This window comes from Scophthalmus maximus, chromosome 5, assembly GCF_022379125.1.
Source record: "Scophthalmus maximus strain ysfricsl-2021 chromosome 5, ASM2237912v1, whole genome shotgun sequence".
Taxonomy (NCBI): Eukaryota; Metazoa; Chordata; class Actinopteri; order Pleuronectiformes; family Scophthalmidae; genus Scophthalmus; species Scophthalmus maximus.
In genome coordinates this window covers 15,975,877-15,997,517 of record NC_061519.1, presented here as the reverse complement: position 1 = coordinate 15,997,517, position 21,641 = coordinate 15,975,877, and the positions used below count along the sequence as shown (strand labels likewise).

Here is a 21,641-nt window from a genome sequence, read left to right as displayed (position 1 = left end):
AATAACTAATTGTGGTATGTGGTAAATTTCTGGATAACTTACAACATTGGTACTTAGTAACCTTCAGCAAGAGTCTTTCAGTTCTTGATTTAATTTCTTCACTGCAAGAAATTAAAAGTCAGGAAAATTAAAAGAAATTACAGGAAACTTTACTGCACTAGACTTTTGGATTTTGAGACCAACTCAAACTCCTGAGTTTTGAAGAAAAGTGCAAACTAATTATCTTTTGTTCAGATACTTTATCTTAGTTTTTTTTAAATAAGAATTCCAAATTGAAGTTGGCACATTAACGACGCTCAAGGCACCTTACAGCACAAGTCATATTCTCACACACACAGTGCTTTTTCCATCATACATGAGGCACCAGGGATCGAACCACCGACCTCCTGAGCTGCCCACTGTCTGAGTCCAAGAATTGATTAGAAAAGGATTATTTTTTACATTTGTCAGAATGGCCGCATAAAACGTTCCCATTCAAATTTTCTCATTAGGTCAAGCAGCCTTAAAAAATTACAAACCAAAACATTCCCCTTTAGAATCACTCAAGAACAAGTAAGATGACTTAACATGTGGTAGACAATCCCTGTAGAAATGCTCTTAAGACCCCGTTTTTAAGAAAACCCCTACAAAAGTGCTAGTAGACCCCGTTCTATACGTGGCCTGCACACTCTGGAGCAAATTTGAAACCATAAGTTATATAGTGAGGTCAACATTAGCCTACACAAGAAACGTAATGAGGCTAGCTGAAGCAAATGCTTTAAGTTCATAATGGCATTAAGATTTTTTTTTAACTTATATTTAGGTGAGCAATGTCACATTTTTGTATTTAAAGTGTCAGAACTTCAAGGTCTGAAGTATTTTTATATATTCTTAGCACACAGCATGTGAACCACAGATTTCTCTTGATGTTTAAGTCTGCGGTGGTTGTTCCGAAAGCTTCATCTCGTGTTTCTCGAAGAAGTTCATGGTGGATTTTGAAGTATGCCTTGGATCATTGTCCTCTTGTAGACGCCGTGCATGATATTTGCATCTAGAATATGCTGATAGTTCGTGGAATCCGTTCTTCGTTTAATCCATGAAAATGTTCCTGTGACACTGGCTGCTTCACAAACCCAAAGCAGAATGTTTCCGCCCATATCTTTCAGCTGAGGGAGGTTTACTAACTTTGATGAACAAGCGTGTGGAAATTGTGGCGTCCAGGCTTTACGTGGCGCACGAGAAAATTTGATCTAGCTTGCGGAAGAATTCATGAACACAAAACGGACAATGTTATGCAGGAAGGTTTTGCGGTGAGTTAATAGGCCCAAGAAGCTGAGAAATCATTTAGAATGAATTCTAAAGGTGAATTTGTGGAGTGCTTTGTTGCTGCTGCACCAAAAAAAGTGAAATTGTGCATTGCGTGCAAAATACTGAGCATTTTCCAACTCTGCTTGAGCAAAAGCCTGCTGGTGAGCTTGCAAAACTTCTTTATGTGAATAGTGAGACATTCCAGAATATGAAAAATAGACAAAATGAACTCTACACTAAGGTAAAACTTAATGTAGCTCTCTATATATATTAGCTGCAAACCCATTCTAGATTTTACTTTTCTGAGCATTTCTTTTCAAAACTCACTCTTGCTCAAGAACAACTGACCCAAAGTATCATCATTTTCATCACCATCAACGGACTGAGGCATAAGAGAACTAAGTGGCTGCTTGGTTCCCCCATGGCCACCAGGTGGCCCCCAAGAGCACTTAAAATTAACCAAAAGAAAGCTTGATTTGTTTATTTCTTTTAATTGATTTTATCATATAAATGTTATAATACGTCAATGGCAATCATACAAACACGCAATGGTATGTCAACGGGTTGGCAAGCTGATACTGGTTTAATCAATGGCCTCTGTCAGAGGTCGCGTTCATTCACACGCGTAGGCACGATACGACCACAGTCCGTCATTCAGCTGATGGAAAAGGCAACAGCGTAAAAAATAAAGGCAATGTCAAAAAAAGGACATGTCTCTCTGGTGCAGAGAAAAGAAGAAGGAAAGCAGAGGAAAAGAGAAAACAGCAGAATAAAGGTATGTTTGCCTTCGCCAAGAGGGTTATGACTAATTTCAATTATGAATTTAAGTATCCATTCTATTTATTTTATTTAATATTGTCTTTCTTTTTTACAACAGTATTTATTTCTCACATAAGATGATATGGTTTTACTTAGGTATTTGTAGTTGATTGTCGTTCTGCACTTGTTGCAATTTTTAATACCAAAAGCAATTCACATGGTTTACTTGTTTACAATAATTGCATTGTCTGCTGGTTTATTTTTGATACTTTTCAGCACACCAAGTTCACAACGCCACTCAGTACGGTATCGGTTCGAATATTAAAAGTGCAAATTAACACGAGATTACTATGTTGAGTTGGCTACTTTGAAGATGAATAAGCATACAAGCATAAAGGCTGACATTGGTATAATTCAAGCAACCCAGCTACAACTAATAAAGTTGATAATGGGTGTGTTAGATTTACAGAAGGTGTGCGAACGATCCTCCCAATCAAATTCTGCTTAGGGCCCCATAGAGGCTAGTATTACCGGCACCAGACCTAGGGGAAATCTGGAGCGGCAGAAATGGTTACACCCGCTGGGGAAGCACTGCGTAAACAATATATAAACCTTGGCTGTGGATTAATAGAGAGAGGACCAGAGGTTAGCGTCTTCCTCATGCCAGAGCTCCTTTATTTCTGAACTACAACTCTTTAGTCACATCATCTGTCCAACTCACACGAGTGTCCGAGTAATACAAAAATGTTTCAAAAAAACAAATGCTATGAAATTAATAAATTAATGAATATAACACATGAATTAAACACAATTACACATAACCAAAAATACATGTACAAAAATAATAGTATACCTACATTCCTACAGTCTCTTATATCATAACATTCACTCCTTAGCATTTCATACACAAACCCTATAACATTATTCACACACAAACACACTTGCACTTCACCGCCGCGCAAACAAGATGGCGCATCCGCGACATGTTGTGGCTACGATTCACGATGAGGCGATTAGCTACAAACATGAAGCTTGACACACTTGATACACATCTCAAACTTCTCAAAATAATGCTCAGACATTACGAAACACTTACCACACTACTCACATTGTACCGTGAACCGAGTTTGTGATAGAAAACAAGAGTTTTTCAGTACCTGAGGATTAAGAGAGAGGACCGAAAGTTAGCGTCCTCCTCATGACGGAGCTCCTTCACTTCTGAGCTGCGCATGCGCAGAGCTTGTAGGGACAGTCTCCCTGGCATCCACAGCAGCGTCAGAGTGCCATCTACTGGTCTGGAAGTGCATTACCTTGATGTAAACACTAAAAAGAATGTTAGAGAAGTATAATAAATATTAACATAAAATAAGGGGTGGGGGTGGTCTGTTTACACTGAAACTTAAGATTTAGCATTTCCAACCTACTACACTATGATCATCACTTCCATCTGACATCAGAAGCCAAACAGAAGCAGTGCCAGCCATCGCATTGGAGATGTTACTGTGAGTTATTGAGTGTTCAGTGTATAAGCCAATGTCAAATGAGGTTGAAATAATAACATCATTTTTCTCTTCAGAAACATTGAAAATAATGGCCATTCACTAACTAACACTGATTCAGGGCAAATTTGCACCTTCATGTTACCATGTTCCTCTGCATACTAATGGTAACTGATTGTACTACTGCATTATTTCCACAGTTAATATTTCAAGTAAATTCCTTAAATTGATTATTCTTATTCTCTATATTTTTTTCAATTTGTATATTTTACATTTATTTGTGTAGATATTTTATATATTTTTAAAGTGTGATGTGTGCAACGTGCTGCTGTTACACCGGAATTCACCAGCTTGGGGTAAATAAAGTATCTATCTATCTTTCTATCTATCAATCTATCAATCTATCTATCTATCTATCTATCTATCTATCTATCTATCTATCTATCTATCTATCTATCTATCTATCTATCTATCTATCTATCTATCTTGTGTTTTGTTTCTGTTTTACTCTCCCATGGTAGAATGTAGTTAGTTCTCAGTAACTTACTAACTTAATAAAGAGACATGTTTTCCTCAACCGGGTAGACAGGCAGGTTAAGTCGCGGTTAGCCTGTCTGAGTTAACCAACTTCCCGGATCCATCCTGTTACCCGCCTCAGTCTGTCGGTGACTGACGGCCAACTGACGCTTCTGACCGGGAGTAACCCTGCTGACGTCCACGCTGCCTCTCAAGCACGCGCCACCTCCAGCGCACCAATCGCTGACGGAGTGCTGTCGTGACGTCGTTCCGTGACTTCCGGGCTGGCAGCACTGGCCCCGGTGATGCTCAGATTTGCAGTTTCACTCAAATTTTTGGCTCGTCCGATTTACAGATACAGCTGCGGGTGTGATTTATACGCAGACACGCAGCGAGTGAAGACCATGTCCGTGTAAAGCCGGATCGTCGGTTACGAGGATCAATAGGCCCCACGGCGGCTCAGACGTGGCGGCTGAGAAAAGAGGTGAGAGAGAGCAATGCTGTGTGAACGCTCTGCAGATGTTGATGAGAGGCACTGATTGTTAGCAACCGGCTAACTCTGCGGCGCCTTTAATGTACCAGTCATTCGTGTAAATGTACGACACACACGCCGCGTATTAATCCTTAAGAGGGGTTTTGACCAAGAAGCTGATTTTTACTGTCATCAATAGCGGCTCAGCAGCAGCTGTAGTGGTTAGCTTAGGAGCTAAGTGCTAGCTTCCCCGCGTTGCGAGCCGCTAGCCTGTCTTTGAGCTAGCTGCTAATCCTGATGCTGCTTCTTCGGCCTTTGAACAGCTTCGGAGACCGCGGAGAGAAAAGGTGTCTTTGTCACTAGCCGGCTAAGGATGGAGAAACATCCGCTCACCTACTTAGACTTCGACGAGGTATTTCAAATGATCCGCAGGTTGTCACAACAGTGTCTTATCTAAAGCCGGTAGCCATTAACTTAGATAAGGACACGCGAATCAAAACATGGTCGAGGTGACACCGTATCTACTGGCGCGTCCCACATGAACAACAACAACAACAACAACACAGAGACATTATGAAGGAGGTTATCATCAACAACTATCTGATTCAACTTTGTAAACAATGAGTTCTCAGACGCTACTCACAGACGAGGACAACACTCAAGCGAGATTGTACTTAAAGCATCACCCTGACTTCCCGATGATATGTGCAATCATCAATGTGTAGATGGATAAACCATGGCTTGTTAACCTCGAGGTTGTGGTGCTAAAATAGCTTTTAAAAGTGGGTTAGCTGAAGTCGCTGTCCTGGATCTATTCCATTTCCCCACTGAACATGCATATTGCTGTGTGTGTGCGTGTGTGTTTGTGTGTGTGTGTGTCTAATACTGCCATTATCACAACAATATCGAGGTACCACCATCAGCTTCATGGCCTTTATGGCATGATACATCTGTATGTTTACATTTTCATTCTACAATTGCTTTAAAATCAGCTTTTTTGTGGGTGATGCACTTTTTATTGCCTTTTGAGAAATTAACGGCAGCAGCAACAACAAAGAGCAAAATAGAAATACTAAACGACCCGAATATGAAAAAAGAAAAAAATCAACACATACTAAAAATTGGAATGATACAGAGAACGTTATATGATACGAGCTAAGCAAGGAGCAGGTGTGTCAACTCTTGTTTTAAAGCAAAGTACACACAACTGAACCTGAATTACAGGTGTTGAAGCGAGACTGTGCCAGTGTGACTTGTGGGTGTGAGTGGCTCAGGCCCAAATAGAGCCAGCTTGTGGACCAGTTGGTTGTAGCATATGATTTGCTGCAAAAGGGGTTCATCTTTCACCCGCAGGGTTGAATTGGCTTCATGCGACATGTCTTCAGATTAATTCTGGATCACAGGTGCAGCTGCTGTTCGAGTTGGAGCCGAGTGAGGCGACAATGTGCATTCTCATGAAACGCTTCACTGAGTAGAAAGAGAGAAAAAGAAAATCTCATTGGCTTTACCTTAGTTTGACTTGCACTACAGTTGTGACAGAAGTCAGGCGTTTTTCTCTCAGTTCTGTGGTTAGAAGTCATGCTGTGTTCATTTAAGTCTCCAGATGAGGAAGTTTCGGGCACTCGAATCAACATCCATGTGCACACGCAAACAAATGCTGCAGTTTATGATGTACTCCATTCAGCAAGAGGCAACCATCCATTGCTGTGAAGAAACAAACTGACCTCTACAGAGTGTAATATTGCACCGTCAAAGTCTTTTCTGGAGCATGGTGCAGTTCAGGTGACAGCGACGCACTAACTGAAGCTACATGACGGCTCTGTTTACCAGAGGATTATAGCTTGTTAGGGAAGAGGGAAAAAAACGAGAAAAAATGTTCTTGAATGCCCTGCTAAATATGTAAAATGACTGAATAAAGTTTGGGTTGTCTCTTGTCGCTTGTGTTTGCATATGGCGGGGAGCTGCCCACCTCTTCGGTCAGTGTTAGATTCTTCTCACTACTGTTACTTTAGCTGGCTGGTTCATGCTAACTCCAACGTGAGCTCAGGCCATCTCCTCCTAAGCTGCAGAATGATTCACTGCTGCTACTTCCAGTAATGTTTGGACCCAGTGGCTACACAGCACCGTTTACACCAAAGGATACACCAGAAATAGCGGGTTCCCGGGCAGATGGTGTTCACGCCATCAAGGATTCTTTTCATTTTTTTCACTTTTGATGCTTGATATTTCCAAATGTGCAGTGACAACACATTTTAATTTTAGACAAGGGGTGGGAAACCCTTTTGCGTATCATGGGACATTTTAATTTTTCTATAACATCCTTCGAGGGGCCATACTGTCTACTAAATTACAGATACAGTACATCACTTTCTAAAGTGACAGCTGGAAACTGTTCCTCCTTGGCAAGGCTGGTTTTCCAGGTTCAGCTCTTGAGCAGAACTTTCACCAAATGCCTGAAGACGTTTTGCATACTCACTCGCATATTTCAATGTCATCATAGCAGACATTTGAAAATGCACAGTGTTTGCACACTGAACAATTTCACTTTGTCTGGTGCACACAACTTTGCAGCAGCAAAACCACCGTGGACCACATCTGTTATTTTCTCAGATATTTTGTTCTATTTCTGGGTTGTTTGTATTCATGAATTATCTCACAGGGTCTAGCCTGCCGCATGTCGTCCGAAGTTTCATGTTGTGTGTCTCTGTGTTGCAGGTCTGGCCGGCTTGCTGCACAAAAGAACCCCCGCCTGCAGCCTTCACTCTCAGCAGCAAGTCATTACCATACGGAGCAGAGACGAGTGCATCATCACTGTGCTTCTGGTTTGATTCACCTACAGCGAGGACTTCATCCGTAAAAGATGAAATTAAAGGAGGACATGAACCCCCTGCTACTGCAGGTGTTCCGCTCGGTTGTCTGGGTCTACTCCGTCATCACCTTTATACCCTGGTACTTCTTTTCCGGAGCTGGCAGCAGTTTGGAACAGGCTCGCCGGATGAAGGCGCGCTCCGTCAGCAGACACCCAGCAGGGCCTTACAGGGCCATCAACAGCCAAGAGAAGTTGGTGGCGTGGATGCACCCTGCGGTGGACACCCTGGACAAAATGTTTGAGGACGCTGCCAGGAGGTTTCCACAGAGAGACTGTCTGGGGACGAGGGAGGTGCTCAGTGAGGAGGACGAGCTCCAGCCTAACGGAAAAGTCTTCAAGAAGGTGAGACACATCGTCCCTTCCCCTGTACTCCTGCACACTTGAAACAAATGCATTTAAATGTTCGGTCTAAGCCGGTGAGTGTTGCCGCTTGCTCAGAACATTTTAGGTTTGTAAAAGTGTTGAGGTGAATCTGAGTTATTACAGGAAGTTGTTTTGAGTCTGTGAGACTGACGGCCCCGTCTGCCGCTGTGCACAGTTTGAGGAATGTGGGTGGAAGAGCAGCAGTGTCATTTCTCTTTCGTCTCACACCTGAACGCCTCCTCATTAACACCTGCAATGCTGCAACAGCCCTGCAGATGGTGCTTACCGACTGCACATGAATGGAGATGTTATATTTCAGTTGCCAGCTATCTCTTGCATGCCCTTCTTTCTTGCTCTTTTTACACTGCAACTGAAAGTAGTGTGCATATTTATCCATTCAACATTGGAATCATTTAAACACTCTATTTATGCTCATCTGCTTATAAAAATGCCCATGAGAAGATGCTCTGAAGCCGCCCTGGCACATGGTTTGTTTTCACAAACAGTCATTTTCATGTTGTCTGGTGTGGAGCTATTCCCGATTATTGCACATACCTTTTGAATATAGGTAATTCTGGGAAACTACAACTGGCTGTCGTACGAGGAAACGTACCAGGCGGCAAAGTGTTTCGGCAGTGGCCTCGCGAGTCTCGGCCAGAGGCCTCAGTGTAACATCGCCATCTTCTGTGAGACAAGAGCAGAGTGGGTCGTGGCGGCACAAGCCTGCTTCATGTACAACTTCCCACGTAAGTCCCAGAATGACAAACGTGTGTTCGGACATTCTTGGATCGTCAGTGACGCGCTTCAGCACAACGGCCAACTAAACTGCGTTTGAATTTGACAGTTGTGACGCTGTACGCGACTCTTGGACCCACGTCAATTGCCCACGGCCTGAACGAGGCAGAAGTCACACACATCATCACAAGCAAAGACCTGCTTCACAGCCGGCTGAAGGTACCTGCTTTACTGTTGGTTTTAATACACTGATATGCCCCTGAATGACTCATCCTTTATTTATTGTGTTTAACGTTAGTATTTAACAAAAAGCGTTTTTCCCCCTACTCCTTCCAACATGCAACTCCATGTCCCAGGCCATACTGTGTGACGTGCCGAGGCTGCGATATATCATTGTAGTCGACAGTAAACCCATAAGCTGGCCAGACGTCCCCAGAGGCATCAATGTCTACAGCATGGACGCTGTGAAGGAGATGGGATCCAAGCCTGAAAACAGTGAGTGTTTGTGCAGTGTGATTAAAAAGCTTTCTAATTTTGTCGGGGAAATTGAAGTACTCTGACCGAGGCTTAATTCACCCTGGTGTGTGATGGGATTGTTGTGCTGTGTATGACCGACTCAGTACGAGGTCAAACCTTCTGTGTCATGATAACGGATATTTTAGGAAAATTAAGAAAAACAGAAATGATGATGATGTGTGTGTGTTCGATTATCAGTTGAGACATGCTTATACTTTTCCTCTTATTTGATAAAGAAAAAAAACGACTAAAACAAACGAGTATTCCAAAATATTGGATACTACTAAAATTACAGCCAAACTTCCTGCTCAATCGCATAAAGAACAAGCATTGCACACAATGTTGGAATAATTAAATCCATGCAATGAAAGAAAAGTTATAAAATAAATGTAGAGAAAGTGATTGATAGATTAATTGATAACAGAAGTAATGCTAACTTATCATCATATACAAAACGTATGGTGGGTGTGATACATTTCCCCTCTGACTGTCACCCCTCTTGTCTTCTGTCTCTGAAGTAGCAGTTGAGCGCCGACAGCCACAGTCCTCGGACATGGCAGTCATCATGTACACCAGCGGCTCCACAGGCATCCCCAAGGGTGTCATGATCTCCCATGGCAACATCATTGCTGGCATTACTGGCATGGCGGAGAGAATCCCCGAACTCAAGTATGCAATTTATCCAATTTCTTGCAGATTTTCTGACGCTTCCTTTGTTTATTTGTCTTTTTTTCCCAGTTGACTTCAACTCTTTGCATTTACATAAAATCATGCCTGCTCTCTCTCTCCCCTCTGTTCGGCTTCTGAAACACATCATCACATCTTTCCTCACACACTTACTTATCATTTGTCTCTTTGCATCACACCTCAATATGTCATAGCCTTTTTTCTATTGTGGAAATGAACCTGCTGTTATTTCTGTGCCGGCAGTGAGACGGACACCTACATTGGCTACCTGCCGTTGGCCCACGTTTTAGAGCTCAGCGCCGAACTGGTGTGCATCTCTCACGGCTGTCGCATCGGTTACTCCTCCCCACAGACTCTGGCCGACCAGGTCAGCATATATATCTACACACACACACATACACACGCACCTTGTGTCAGCACTATACATGTCTCTCCTGGATGCATTACACTCATATATTATTAGTTAGACTTGGCTCCTCCATATAGAAGCTGAGTTGGAAATGATCCTTCAAGCATTTTCCCAGACTCATGTAGCATTTTTCACAAAACAGTCCTGGATTCTTGCAGAAGGTCCGATGAGGTCCTGTAAAAGACCGCACCTGACTTCTTATCCTGTTATTTTTCATTGGCGCCCCATTAAAATCGATATCCATTCAAGATGCTTATGGTAACTGTAAGAGCTCTGTGTGGCCAGGAAGCGACCAGCACTGGCCGTTACTGCCTTACATCAGCACGAGCTGACAAACCGTATTGGGTTTTTTTTATTTTCACAGTCCACCAAGATAAAGAAGGGCAGTAAAGGGGATACCAGTGTGCTGAAACCTACTCTCATGGCTGCTGTACCAGTAAGTAGCCTCATTACTGCACAAACTATTCGACGTAGCGGTCAATATTAAAGTCACGCCTTAAAAAGAAGCCTGGGCTTTAACTTGCCGTTCGCCCGCCTGGTGTGTTCAGGAGATCATGGATCGGATCTACAAGAATGTGATGACCAAAGTGGAGGAGATGAGCAAGTTCCAGAAGACGCTCTTTGTGCTGGCGTACAACTACAAGATGGAGCAGATCTCAAAGGGCTACAGCACGCCGCTTTGTGACAGGTAAGGCCTCGTTCACACTACAGGATTTTCAGCCATATTTTCCGAACGCCGACAAAAGCCCTAGATCTGATCCATATCAGGGTTCGAATGGCAGGTGCCAGGTCTTCAAAGACACGATCCGAGAGGCTCACCGACACGTCGCACACGTTAGCCTGCTAGCAAGATTTGTAGCAGGCTAAATATCTTGTTGTGTAGTCTGACCTCGGCATCACACACAACCGTATTCCACAATCTTCAGCAAAGTCCCATTAGTTGCCATTTACTGCCCCTGTGATACACGAGCAAACATTAAATTCATCATCTGACCCTTGTTCACAATGAGCCTCAATAAAATGTGTGTAACTCATTACATAATATTGATTCTGATTTTGTGTTTGCGCGGAGAAAGTCAATAACAGGATGCTTTGTAGAATAGTTTCCTCACTTATTGCTGTTGCTGGTGGAGTCTCCACCACCTCATCATCTTCATGCGCTGTATCTTCGTCTTCATCCCTCTCCGCCCCCCGCAGGCTGGTGTTCAAACGGGTGCGCGCGCTCCTGGGAGGGAACACGCGTGTGCTGCTGTCTGGCGGGGCTCCACTCTCTGCTGCCACGCAGCGTTTCATGAACATCTGTCTGTGCTGCCCCGTGGGGCAGGGCTATGGCCTGACGGAGACCTGCGGAGCTGGCACCATCAGCGAGGGTGAGATTGAGGGGAGACAGAGAATGTGACATTTCTTTTGGGGAGAGAGGAACAAATGGAGATGTATAAGAGAATTTGACTTGTAGTCATCATCTACATTCATTATGCTAATACGGGAATCATTGCTGGTGTTTTTCAGTTTGGGACTACAGCACAGGACGGGTTGGAGCACCTCTGGTTTGTTCCGAGGTCACACTGAAGGACTGGGAGGAGGGTGAGGCAAATCACAACAATCCAACCAAAACCTTTTAAAAAAGAAGGGGGGAAAAAGTAACAAACTGCCTGATATTTTCCTGACTTTCTAATCCATTTTTCCTCCCCTAGGTGGTTACTACAGCAGAGACAAGCCCAACCCGCGGGGAGAGATTCTGATCGGCGGGCCCAATGTAACGATGGGCTACTACAAAAGTGAGGCCAAGAACCGCGATGACTTTTTTGTGGACGAGAACGGCCAGAGGTGGTTCTGCACCGGAGACATTGGAGAGATTCACGCCGACGGATGCCTCAAGATCATCGGTAAGAATTTCATAAAGTAGTTTATGACGTGCGTTTATAGATATCGTACTTTTTTCAGATTGTGACATTTTTCTCCTCCTATAGATCGCAAGAAGGACCTGGTAAAATTGCAGGCAGGCGAGTACGTCTCTCTAGGAAAAGTGGAGGCTGTGTTGAAGAACTGCCCTTTCATTGACAACATCTGTGCCTATGCCAACAGGTAAGTTCTGTACTCATTCTCCTCTGATCTGTTCTCCTTGTGGCTCTTGCTATCTCATCTTGCCATAACTTGATTTCTTTCTTCATAATGGTTAGAAAAACTCTTGCACTTGATTTTCAGTGACCAGTCGTATGTGATCAGCTTTGTGGTGCCTAACTACAAGCAGCTAACTGCGCTGGCGGAGCAGATGCAGGTGAGGGGCACATGGGAGGAGATCTGCAACAATTCCCAGATGGAGAAAGAGGTTCTTCGCATCATCACTGAGGCTGCTATCTCGGGTAGGGGGAGAAAAAAACCTGAGCTTAAAGAAATTTGCCAGCTGGTGGCACTCTGCCACATTTTCAGCTCAGTATTAGTATCACACTGTGTCTGTCACTCTGACTTGTCATTTCCCCACTTCTCCCCACAACCAGCCAAACTGGAGCGATTCGAGATCCCCAAGAAGATCCGTCTGAGTTCTGAGGCTTGGACACCAGAGACCGGCCTGGTCACCGACGCATTCAAACTGAAACGCAAGGAGCTCAAGACACACTACCAGGAAGACATTGAGAGGATGTACGGTGGAAAATAACACAGCCCGAAAATAACACATACACATTTGTACCTGCGCACACACACACACACACACACACAAACACACACAAACACAAACAAGGTTTTCAAAACACACTACCAGGAAGACATTGAGAGGATGTACCGAAAATAACACAGTCCAAACAAGACATAAACACTCTCACAACTTGGAGAGGAGCTATACATTAGATACAGGTAACACACACACACACACACACTCAAAAAGCGTCTCATACACGTCCTCCTCGGCTTCCCTGCGACCGGCTTTGATCAAAGGTTTGGAGTCAGCTCTTCAATCCAACTTGAAGCTCTCTGTACAGACCAGCAGCCAGAACGTCCCTCACAGACAGTCAAACCAGCCAGACGCACACGACGCAGCGCACTAAACCGCTCCCTCTCTGATGGATTCTTTTTTATTTATTTTTTTTTTTTAGCCCTTTTAGTTGCTATGACAACTGAGGCGTCACATGAAGTCTGATGTCTGCATGACTCTGAGTGAAACAAAAGTCAGGCCAGACAAATCTGGATCGATGTCAGCGCCCCCACCCCCTTTTCCTCTGTTGCCCCCCTTTTTTTCTTCTTTTTTTTTCTGGAGGCCCCCATCAGTTCAGTGTGGTTGTGGACTTGCAGTGCAGATACCTGGCAGGAAAAAATGTGTAGAGGGATTCCTCCTGGGCTTTAAATAATATTCAGGTTGGAATCTATGCAGGGATCTCTATTCTTTTTTTATTTTAATTCATTTTTTTAATATGTCTTCACGTATATGTTTCCCTCATGTTTGGTTTCCAGTTGTGAAACCCATTGGATGAGTATTTTTTTGTACGTGAGGAATCTGTTGTAAAGCCATGAGAGATTGTTTTTAAATACTTTTTTCTTACTGTTATTTTATTGGTGTATTATTCTGAGGTTTTTTTTTGTAAATTGCCATTTTGTTCATGCTAATTGTACTTTTATTAACCTTTTGTTTTACAATTTTTTTTTTTACTTGTGTCCCAAAGTTTGTACCATTGAGTGTGTGTTTACTGACTTGTCTTCAGTCCCTCCGGACCCCCCCCCCCACAGTTTGCCTCCCAACCTGTGTCTTATTGGCTCTCTTGTTGGCACCATTGATGAACCTTAGCTCTACCACATCCTCCTCCAGTCATGACCCATGCACCGTGTGGATGTCTCCAAGGGAACTTTGCCCGCCATAGAAAAATATTTACCCCAGTTAGCATTTCCCCAGGCTTCCTTCTTGGTGCAACTGTACACGTTCTCCTTTTTTTTTGCCATAGGTCTAGTTACTGTTACTTTAATCTTCTTTTTCTTTTGATATACAAAATGAATGTGCAATATGTATACACAAAATGTAAAATGTGTAGGAAGAATAGAAACGCACACACAGCAGCCCCCTCCATAGTTTGTGAATGTGTGGACCTGTTCCTCTCCACCTCAGTGCATAACTGAACGTCTGTCAGAGCCTGAGCCTATAGGAATAAAGGAGAGGACGGTAGAGAGACATTGACAAGGAAGTCCAGATGTAGCCCGTTTAACCGTACCATGCTGAACGACGTGATGGTCTTTTAATGGAACTGTAAAGTGACATTTTAATAGTTGGCATTGTAGAAAATTGCACGCGGAAAAGTGTGCCACTGTACCAAAGCACCTAAATATATATTTGAGGGAGAGAGAAGAGTCGCAGCACAAGAAATTCCTCATGAATTCACTCTGATTGATTGATTGTTAGCAGGCGCTGACTCGACCTCACAGAGTGCATCCAACATCGTCTCCATCCCCAAATTGGTTTATGTGTATGATACCGTTATGTGCAAGGTATATAAAGAAGCTCTTGGATTCTGTTAACTGCCATTTATTTGAATTATAACATTAATTACTGTAGGCTATCAGATTGGCATAGCGATGCTTTACGAGCGGCACCAATACCAGAAACACTCCTGCTTCACCATTTCTTTTTTACTGTGGGTTCAGACTAATAGCCAGTGTTTGGTCAGTTGTCCCTTTTGTGAGGGGGCAACATCTGTCTTTCAGCCGCCGTGAACGCAAACCATGCTTTGCTTGTACGGAGGACACAAACATTAACAAAGGTATAGTTGGGTATTTGAACAACCACTCTTCATCAGATGTCTGCCAGCTTAATGCAGACGTTATTTCAGCATGTAGAAAGTTGACAATACTATCATCAAACTGTTTAAATAACATTTCCTCTGACATTTCAGTGAAAAGTCAGATGACTGTCCCCCCCCCCCTCGCCTGGCTGGAGGCGGCTGGTTGCCTTCTGACACACGTGAGCTATCTTCAGGTGTTTTAAGAATGTGAAGCGCTCCCTGTGTTCTGTGGATAGCACACAAACACACACGCTGTGTCCAACTATCTTCATCCATTTGAACTAACTGCAAAGCAAAGATGAATTCCCCCCCCCCCTGTTGTTTTTACTTGCAATGTAAATATGTGAAGAGGGGAGGGGGGGGGGGATCAATGATCAAACTTGCATTCAAATACCAATAACTACAGGTGTAAAGGCTCCTGTAAACACGTTTAATTACCTTTGTTACTGACCGGAGTTTGGAGTCTCCTCCTCGTGTCGTGCGGTGAAGTGGCCCAAGCGAGTTGGCTATTGCAAGTGTCTCCTTCCTTATTTATTTGTGATTTGGCCTTGAACATTATGAAATGAAATAAACAAAATGTTTGTGTTGTATTCGCAGCTGGTCTTTGTGAGTATGTCGGGCACCCGAATACAGTCTACGAGGAATAACGTGCGACTGGTACGATCAGCAGCTGGATTAGAATCATCCGAAAAGCAGAGTTTCTATGGCAACGAAGACCTGTGTGTATGTGTGTTTGAGTGAATGTGGTTTATGAAAAGACTGATGCCAAACAGAACATGCAGTTCTGGGAGTCAACCTTCAATCAGAGCTTGTTAAAAGGATTTTTTTCAAATTTCCTTTCAAACAGTCAGAGTTTCAAGAGCTTCACGAACTTGTGAAATAGTTTCATTTATTAAAACCAGCCATCCTGCTTCTCTATGGGCTTCACTAACCTTGGTGCAGCAGATCTTTTCACTATCAGTTAATTGTTTGTTCTACTGAAGTAAAAAATGTATGAAATGCACCCGTTTGTAGGAGCCCAGAAAAGTTTTCTTTTTGCTTATTCCAAAATTATTCCAAAGCCTAAATATATTCAATTCACTATCATAGAAGACTGAGAAAACCCGTTATTTTCACATATGAGAAGCTGGAACCAGACACACATTTAAGCCTTGGATGGAACTGATTACAATTCGGTGGTCAAAGGTCAAGACCACCCGCACTAACTCTGCAAAACACATTCTTGGTCCCAATTCAAGAATTCAAGCTCTAATTGGGACAGAATGTATCTCAAATGTCAAATAGGCCAAAATGATGAGGGTCAACTTCACTGTGACATCATATTGCTCTGCAAAAATGGAATTTTTGTCATAACTCAGCAACAGAAGTGGAGGTTGTGATCATATTTTTCGAATACTACTAGGTGATAAGTTAAAAAAATGGCCAAATACGTTTACATCAGATTATTGGATAATAACTGTTATAGATGAGACCCAGGAATGAATTCTGTTAAATGATAAACAAGAAATCAGAGCACTGAGCACTGGAGAAGTGAAACTACTCCTTCTCACACATATTGCTTCATTTACATCTACGATCCCCTCAAAGACACGGGAAATCTGAGGCTATATACGTGGTTTGAATTCTGCTTTTGCTTTTCATCTCGAATGGAACTGTAGTTACGAGTCCACAGAGAGACGAGTGACTCTCCGAACCCCTCCTCTCCTCTCCTCTCCTCTCTATGCTCTCCATCCAACCCTATGGGACTGGTGAGTGAGTCAGTGGCATAATGCTCCCTTCATTAGTTCAACACACACACACACACACACGTGTACACACACACACACACACACACACACACACACACACACACAGAAGAGTGGCTTCACCACAGCAACAAAAAACACCACCAAGGAGCAGGTTACGGTGAAGGACATATTCCAATATTGAATGAACGTGATGTGTGTGTGTGTGTGCGTCCGTGTGCGTGTGCTTACGTCTTCTCTTTACTCTCTAACCCTTTTATTCTTACTTTTCTCTCTCTCCCTCCCTCACCTTGCTTGGCTCCCTCTTCCTACTTATGACTCAGAAGTGCGCAAGAAAACTTTTCCTTTTTTTTTTATCTGTCTGTTTGTGATTTATGCGCAGACTCCAGTGTGAGCCAATAAGCCAATACTGGAGTTTGACCAAGGAGGAGCTGAGTTGAGCCGGCGCTGCCTCATAACTCTGGAGAGGAAGGTGTTGGCTGAAGGAAACAGAGTAATTACATGAGGCTGTAATGTGGTGGTAAAGCAATGACTGGGACCGAGACGTGACCCTGGACTATAGAAATACAGATAGGTTGGATTAGAGACATGACGTGTGGGTGCACAGAGAGGGTAGAGGTGATATTTATATTTTACTTTGAGTGTTACCCCCTTCAACTCATATTGTGTTTAAATGAACTTCTCAAACACGCCCAACCCCACTTTGAATTAAAATCCAATTTTAAGGGCTTCCAAAGATACCAAATATACTGTATTGAAATACAAGTCTTTTTCTTTCTTTCTTTCTTTTTTTTAAATGTAGCTACTAATGGAATCTTGGACTTTCACATTTCCTCCAATCGAACTGTGATGCAGAGGCAAATCAAGCCATGGAGCGAGCAGATACACAATCAATTTCTTTTTATTTGATGTTTTTAAAGAGGAAGAACATTTCATCTGACTTGAAGCCACTTCGGGGGCATTCGGGAAGAGCTGCTGTCATGTGTCAAGCTGACCTCTGGCTTGGCGCCTGGTAACAGCGGCTGCACCATACTAGGCACTGGCTTGGCTTAACCCAGCTGGGTCATCATGGTGTGAGGGGCCAAAGTGGAGGTGGGGAGAACGTGTGAGGTCTGTTAATGAGCTTGAGCAAAGAAGCGAAGGGAGGGGGGGGCAGAGAGGCAGTGGGAGAGGCAACTGATATGTCTAGGCGATGACTCACCGACACTGGGTATTTATAGCATCGGGAGGGTGGGAGGGAGGGAGGAGCGGGGGTGGAGGAGCGAGGGGGCAAATGGTTTGGGAGTCGCCCATCATCGCACTGTCGACAGGGAGTGGTGGAGGGAGAGGGAGAGAGCTCGGTGATGAGGCACCAGAGAAGAGAAGAGGGAGAGAGGGATGAATGAGACTGAACACGATGGAAAGATGAGAGGATGAACTGTGAAGAAAGGAGAGGGCGACAAGAATAGATCAGCATCCGCATGCGAAAAGAGCTTATTTAAAATTTTAAAAAATCTCACATAAAAAATGAACAATCTTGTTGGGCGTGCCACACTGCAGAGACGATACACACGGGCTCGTACATTATGATAATGATGATTCTGTTTGAGCTGCTGTGTCACTTATATCCCCAAAACATTTACCGGCTCACATTTGCCAAAACCTTCCAACACTTGCCCCGCAGACTCACATTCACACACCAGTGAGATGGAGTCATGCTGAGGAGGACGGGAAATGTGAGAGAATTCAATGAACATAAAAATCACCGTGGTCGCCTGGCCACTGTACATTTCTAATAATCAAAACACTCACAGGTGCACTTCCGATTAAGGGAGGCAAAATAGACTGCTTGGAGCTGTGCAACACATCAGTGTCATCATGATGTGATCATTTGTATATTTTGTGCTGTAAATATATGCATTGTTACTGGTATATTCAGAAGCCATTTGTTTTTTTTCATGAATAACTGTAATGTGTTACAAACAGATGCATTCTGTTTTGACAAAATGCCATTTTCCCACATGGTGTTTTTTTTCTTCGTCTTTCTCTCCGCTCCTTTCATTGACAGGATTTCTTCATGAAAAAAAAAAACGTATCCTGCCTCCGCCTCCGGTGACGACAGTCAGTGCGTCACGCTGCATCCCTTAGCACAGACACCAACATAATCCGTGCATGTGAGTCCATATCCACGCGCACACACACACACACACACACACACACACACACACACACACACACACACACACACACACACACACACACACACACACACACACACACACACACACACACACACACACACACACACACACACACACACACACACACACACACACACACACACACACACACACACACACACAACTGCACCGTCGGTTTGTTGAAAAGGAATGAGTCAGAACACGAAGGTGAACACACTTGGAGCCATTAATATATACAGGATGAAAAAGAAAGAAGGGGGATGGGGGATAGTAACGAGTGAAAGGAGCAAAGTGGAGGTCGACAGTGAAGCAGCCATGCAGAGGAGCTGAGACTGAAGAGGAGTTCAGGACATTTCTGTAAATTGGGGAACATTTGCTGATGTGAAGAGAGAGAGGAAGAATCAAGTTCGTGATGGTGGATGCAACAAGGGATGTGTGACAAAAATAGTGACTTCCATGCAGAGGAGTGGGCTGGCATGTAAAACTGGGCTCGGGAGTGAAACCTTTGGGAAGAATTGGAAAGCATGGTGGTGCCAACGTGGCGCCATGGTGGCCTGCGAGATCAGCCTGCATTCATGCACTTTCCTCCTGTCATCTCTCTGCTGTCTCAAAAAACAAACAGGTCAAAATTAGCTTGAAAAATCCCCCAGACACATCTTTTGTGTGGACTGAACAACTCTGAACTTAAAAGGTGACCATTAGCAGAGTTGGAATGGAGGCCCTGCTGGTGAGCGGGGGTCTCATTAAGGCAGAGATGTTTTGCCCCCTCTCCAGGGTCTGCTGCATTCCTGTGGCATTACGTGGACGTCTGCCCTTTTCAAAAACCAGTCTCCAGCTTCATTCCATGCATACCCTCCCTCAGTCTTCCTATCTCTCAGACAGCACACGTTTCCTCTACTTATGTCCGCTCCTCTGTCCTAATGGCCCAGGCAACGTACTGCGGCTCTAACCCCCCCCCCCCCCCCCCATTTCCATTCCTTGCTGAAACCACCTGCCTCCTGAAGACAGGGACCATGCTCTCACCCACAGTAATTGGAAAAGGGAGGGATGAGCCGAATGGGTACAACAGAGGAGAAGAGTACTGAATGCAAGCCACTAAGAAAATGAACCTAGCGTTAGAAATGAAACGTCTAATCGAGGAGAGGGAGGAGATGGAGGTGGGAGCAGATGAAAGACGATGAGGCGGTGTCACCACGGAGACGGGCCGACGAGATGGTGAGACCATGACAACAGGCGTGCCATTTTCTCCTCCCTCCTCGCGACGGGCTGCCGGGGTGAAGAGGTGAGGAGGAGGATGAAAACAAACAAAGCAGCAGTGAAGAACAACCACACGTCCCTGTCACCACATCTGTCCCTTTCACGGCGATGACCTTTTTCTTCTTCTTTATGAGTCAATGTAACAGCATCATCATTGAGTATTATCTCTTTCTGGAAGAAATCCAAGGCTGATGAGTAATAAGTGTTTGCAATTCCGTAACCTTGGCTCCTGGTTCAATCACGAATGTGTGAGCTGGAATGAAAGACCAAGAATCCTGAGCGCACACAAAAGATCAGAACTCCTTGAAATGCGGCTTTGTGTGTGTGTGTGTGTGTGTGTGTGTGTGTGTGTGTGTGTGTGTGTGTGTGTGTGTGTGTGCGTGCATATGAACAAATGGGTGTGTTGCTGAGGGTTTTTTTTGTTTTGTTTTGTTTTTTACCGCTGTGACGCATACAAGCCGCTGTTGAGCTGATATCGTTCTCTCCCCACAGCTTTGATCGACATGTGGGTAAACAGCAGCAGCTGCGTCTCGATTGACTGCTGCGGGTTTACAGACCGACAGAGGAGGCGGGAGATACTGTCGATAATGGCAGATACGAGGCAGTAATCAAAGAGACTGATTTATTTGGGTGATAGGAGGAGAGAGAAAACAAATCTGAAATACAAATACAATTTCAACCATTATGTGGTGATATTTGAGGATTGAATAGGCAACAAAAAATTATTTAAAGTAAGACTGTGCTGCCCAATTTCTGCAAATGACACCAATATCTTCTAATTCTACAGTTAGATAAAAAGCATGCCCTTTTTTCCCCCACACAAAATTCTGTTTGGACATAAAATGCTCATACATAATGCTGTGGCTCAGGAAATAAAACCCGTACCATGGCCTTTACATATGTATCATTGCATATTAGGCGGACAATAACAAAACCCAGAGTTTTAGCAAATTCTCAGCGAGGACCTGGTCCCTCCGAGTGCCCCAAGGCAGTGCACCTTTGGTTCCAAGTCGTGTCAAGTGCTTTGACTCTGGAAACCCTTCCTGCAGGTGTATACATGTTTGACACCTTTAAGGTGCATCAAGACATTTTGAGCAGCAGAGATCACAGTCGCCCTGCAGTTTGGGGCTTGTATGCTACAAAACTGATAAATTACATCCCATCTGGTAACAGCACAGCACACGCTGACAGACCAGACCAAGTTTTAAACACATCGATCAGCCACAAGATTATCAGGTGAGGTGAATGACATCGATTAATCACGTTACAATGTAACGTTCTGCTGGGAAACCTCAGGCCCTGGCATACACGTGGGTGTAACTTTGAGACGAGAAGAGCCACCAGCCGCAGCCTCACCCAGCAGGACAAAAACTGCTCAGAGGGGAGCAGCTGGATGAACACGACAAAGAGCCCAGGGCTTCGACTCGACCTCCAAACTCCCCAGATTCTGATCCAATCGAGCGTGTAGGATTTCCCAGAAGAAGCCAGATCCATGGAGGCCCCCAAGGCAGGGCGAGGCAAGGCAAGTTTATATGTATAGCACATTTCAACAACAAGGCAATTCAAAGAGCACTGGGAATAAAC

The 21,641-nt window shown here is 44.0% G+C and overlaps 1 protein-coding gene across 2 annotated transcripts; it reads left to right on the top strand.

The window, feature by feature from the left end:
- Positions 1-4,328: 4,328 nt before the first annotated feature.
- acsl3b (acyl-CoA synthetase long chain family member 3b) lies at positions 4,329-15,465 on the top strand. Of its 2 annotated transcripts, none has more exons than XM_035634911.2 (15): positions 4,329-4,545; positions 7,249-7,744; positions 8,334-8,511; positions 8,610-8,719; positions 8,857-8,995; positions 9,538-9,685; positions 9,947-10,070; positions 10,477-10,548; positions 10,661-10,800; positions 11,310-11,482; positions 11,622-11,696; positions 11,807-11,998; positions 12,083-12,197; positions 12,318-12,475; positions 12,611-15,465. In XM_035634911.2, the coding sequence occupies exons 2-15, from the start codon at positions 7,394-7,396 to the stop codon at positions 12,766-12,768; spliced, it is 2,133 nt and encodes a 710-aa protein (XP_035490804.1). In that variant the 5' UTR covers positions 4,329-4,545; positions 7,249-7,393; the 3' UTR covers positions 12,769-15,465. The 2 variants fall into 2 exon arrangements, with proteins under 2 accessions (XP_035490804.1, XP_035490803.1); XM_035634910.2 differs by having other exon boundaries at positions 9,535-9,685.
- The last annotated feature ends 6,176 nt before the right edge of the window (positions 15,466-21,641 follow it).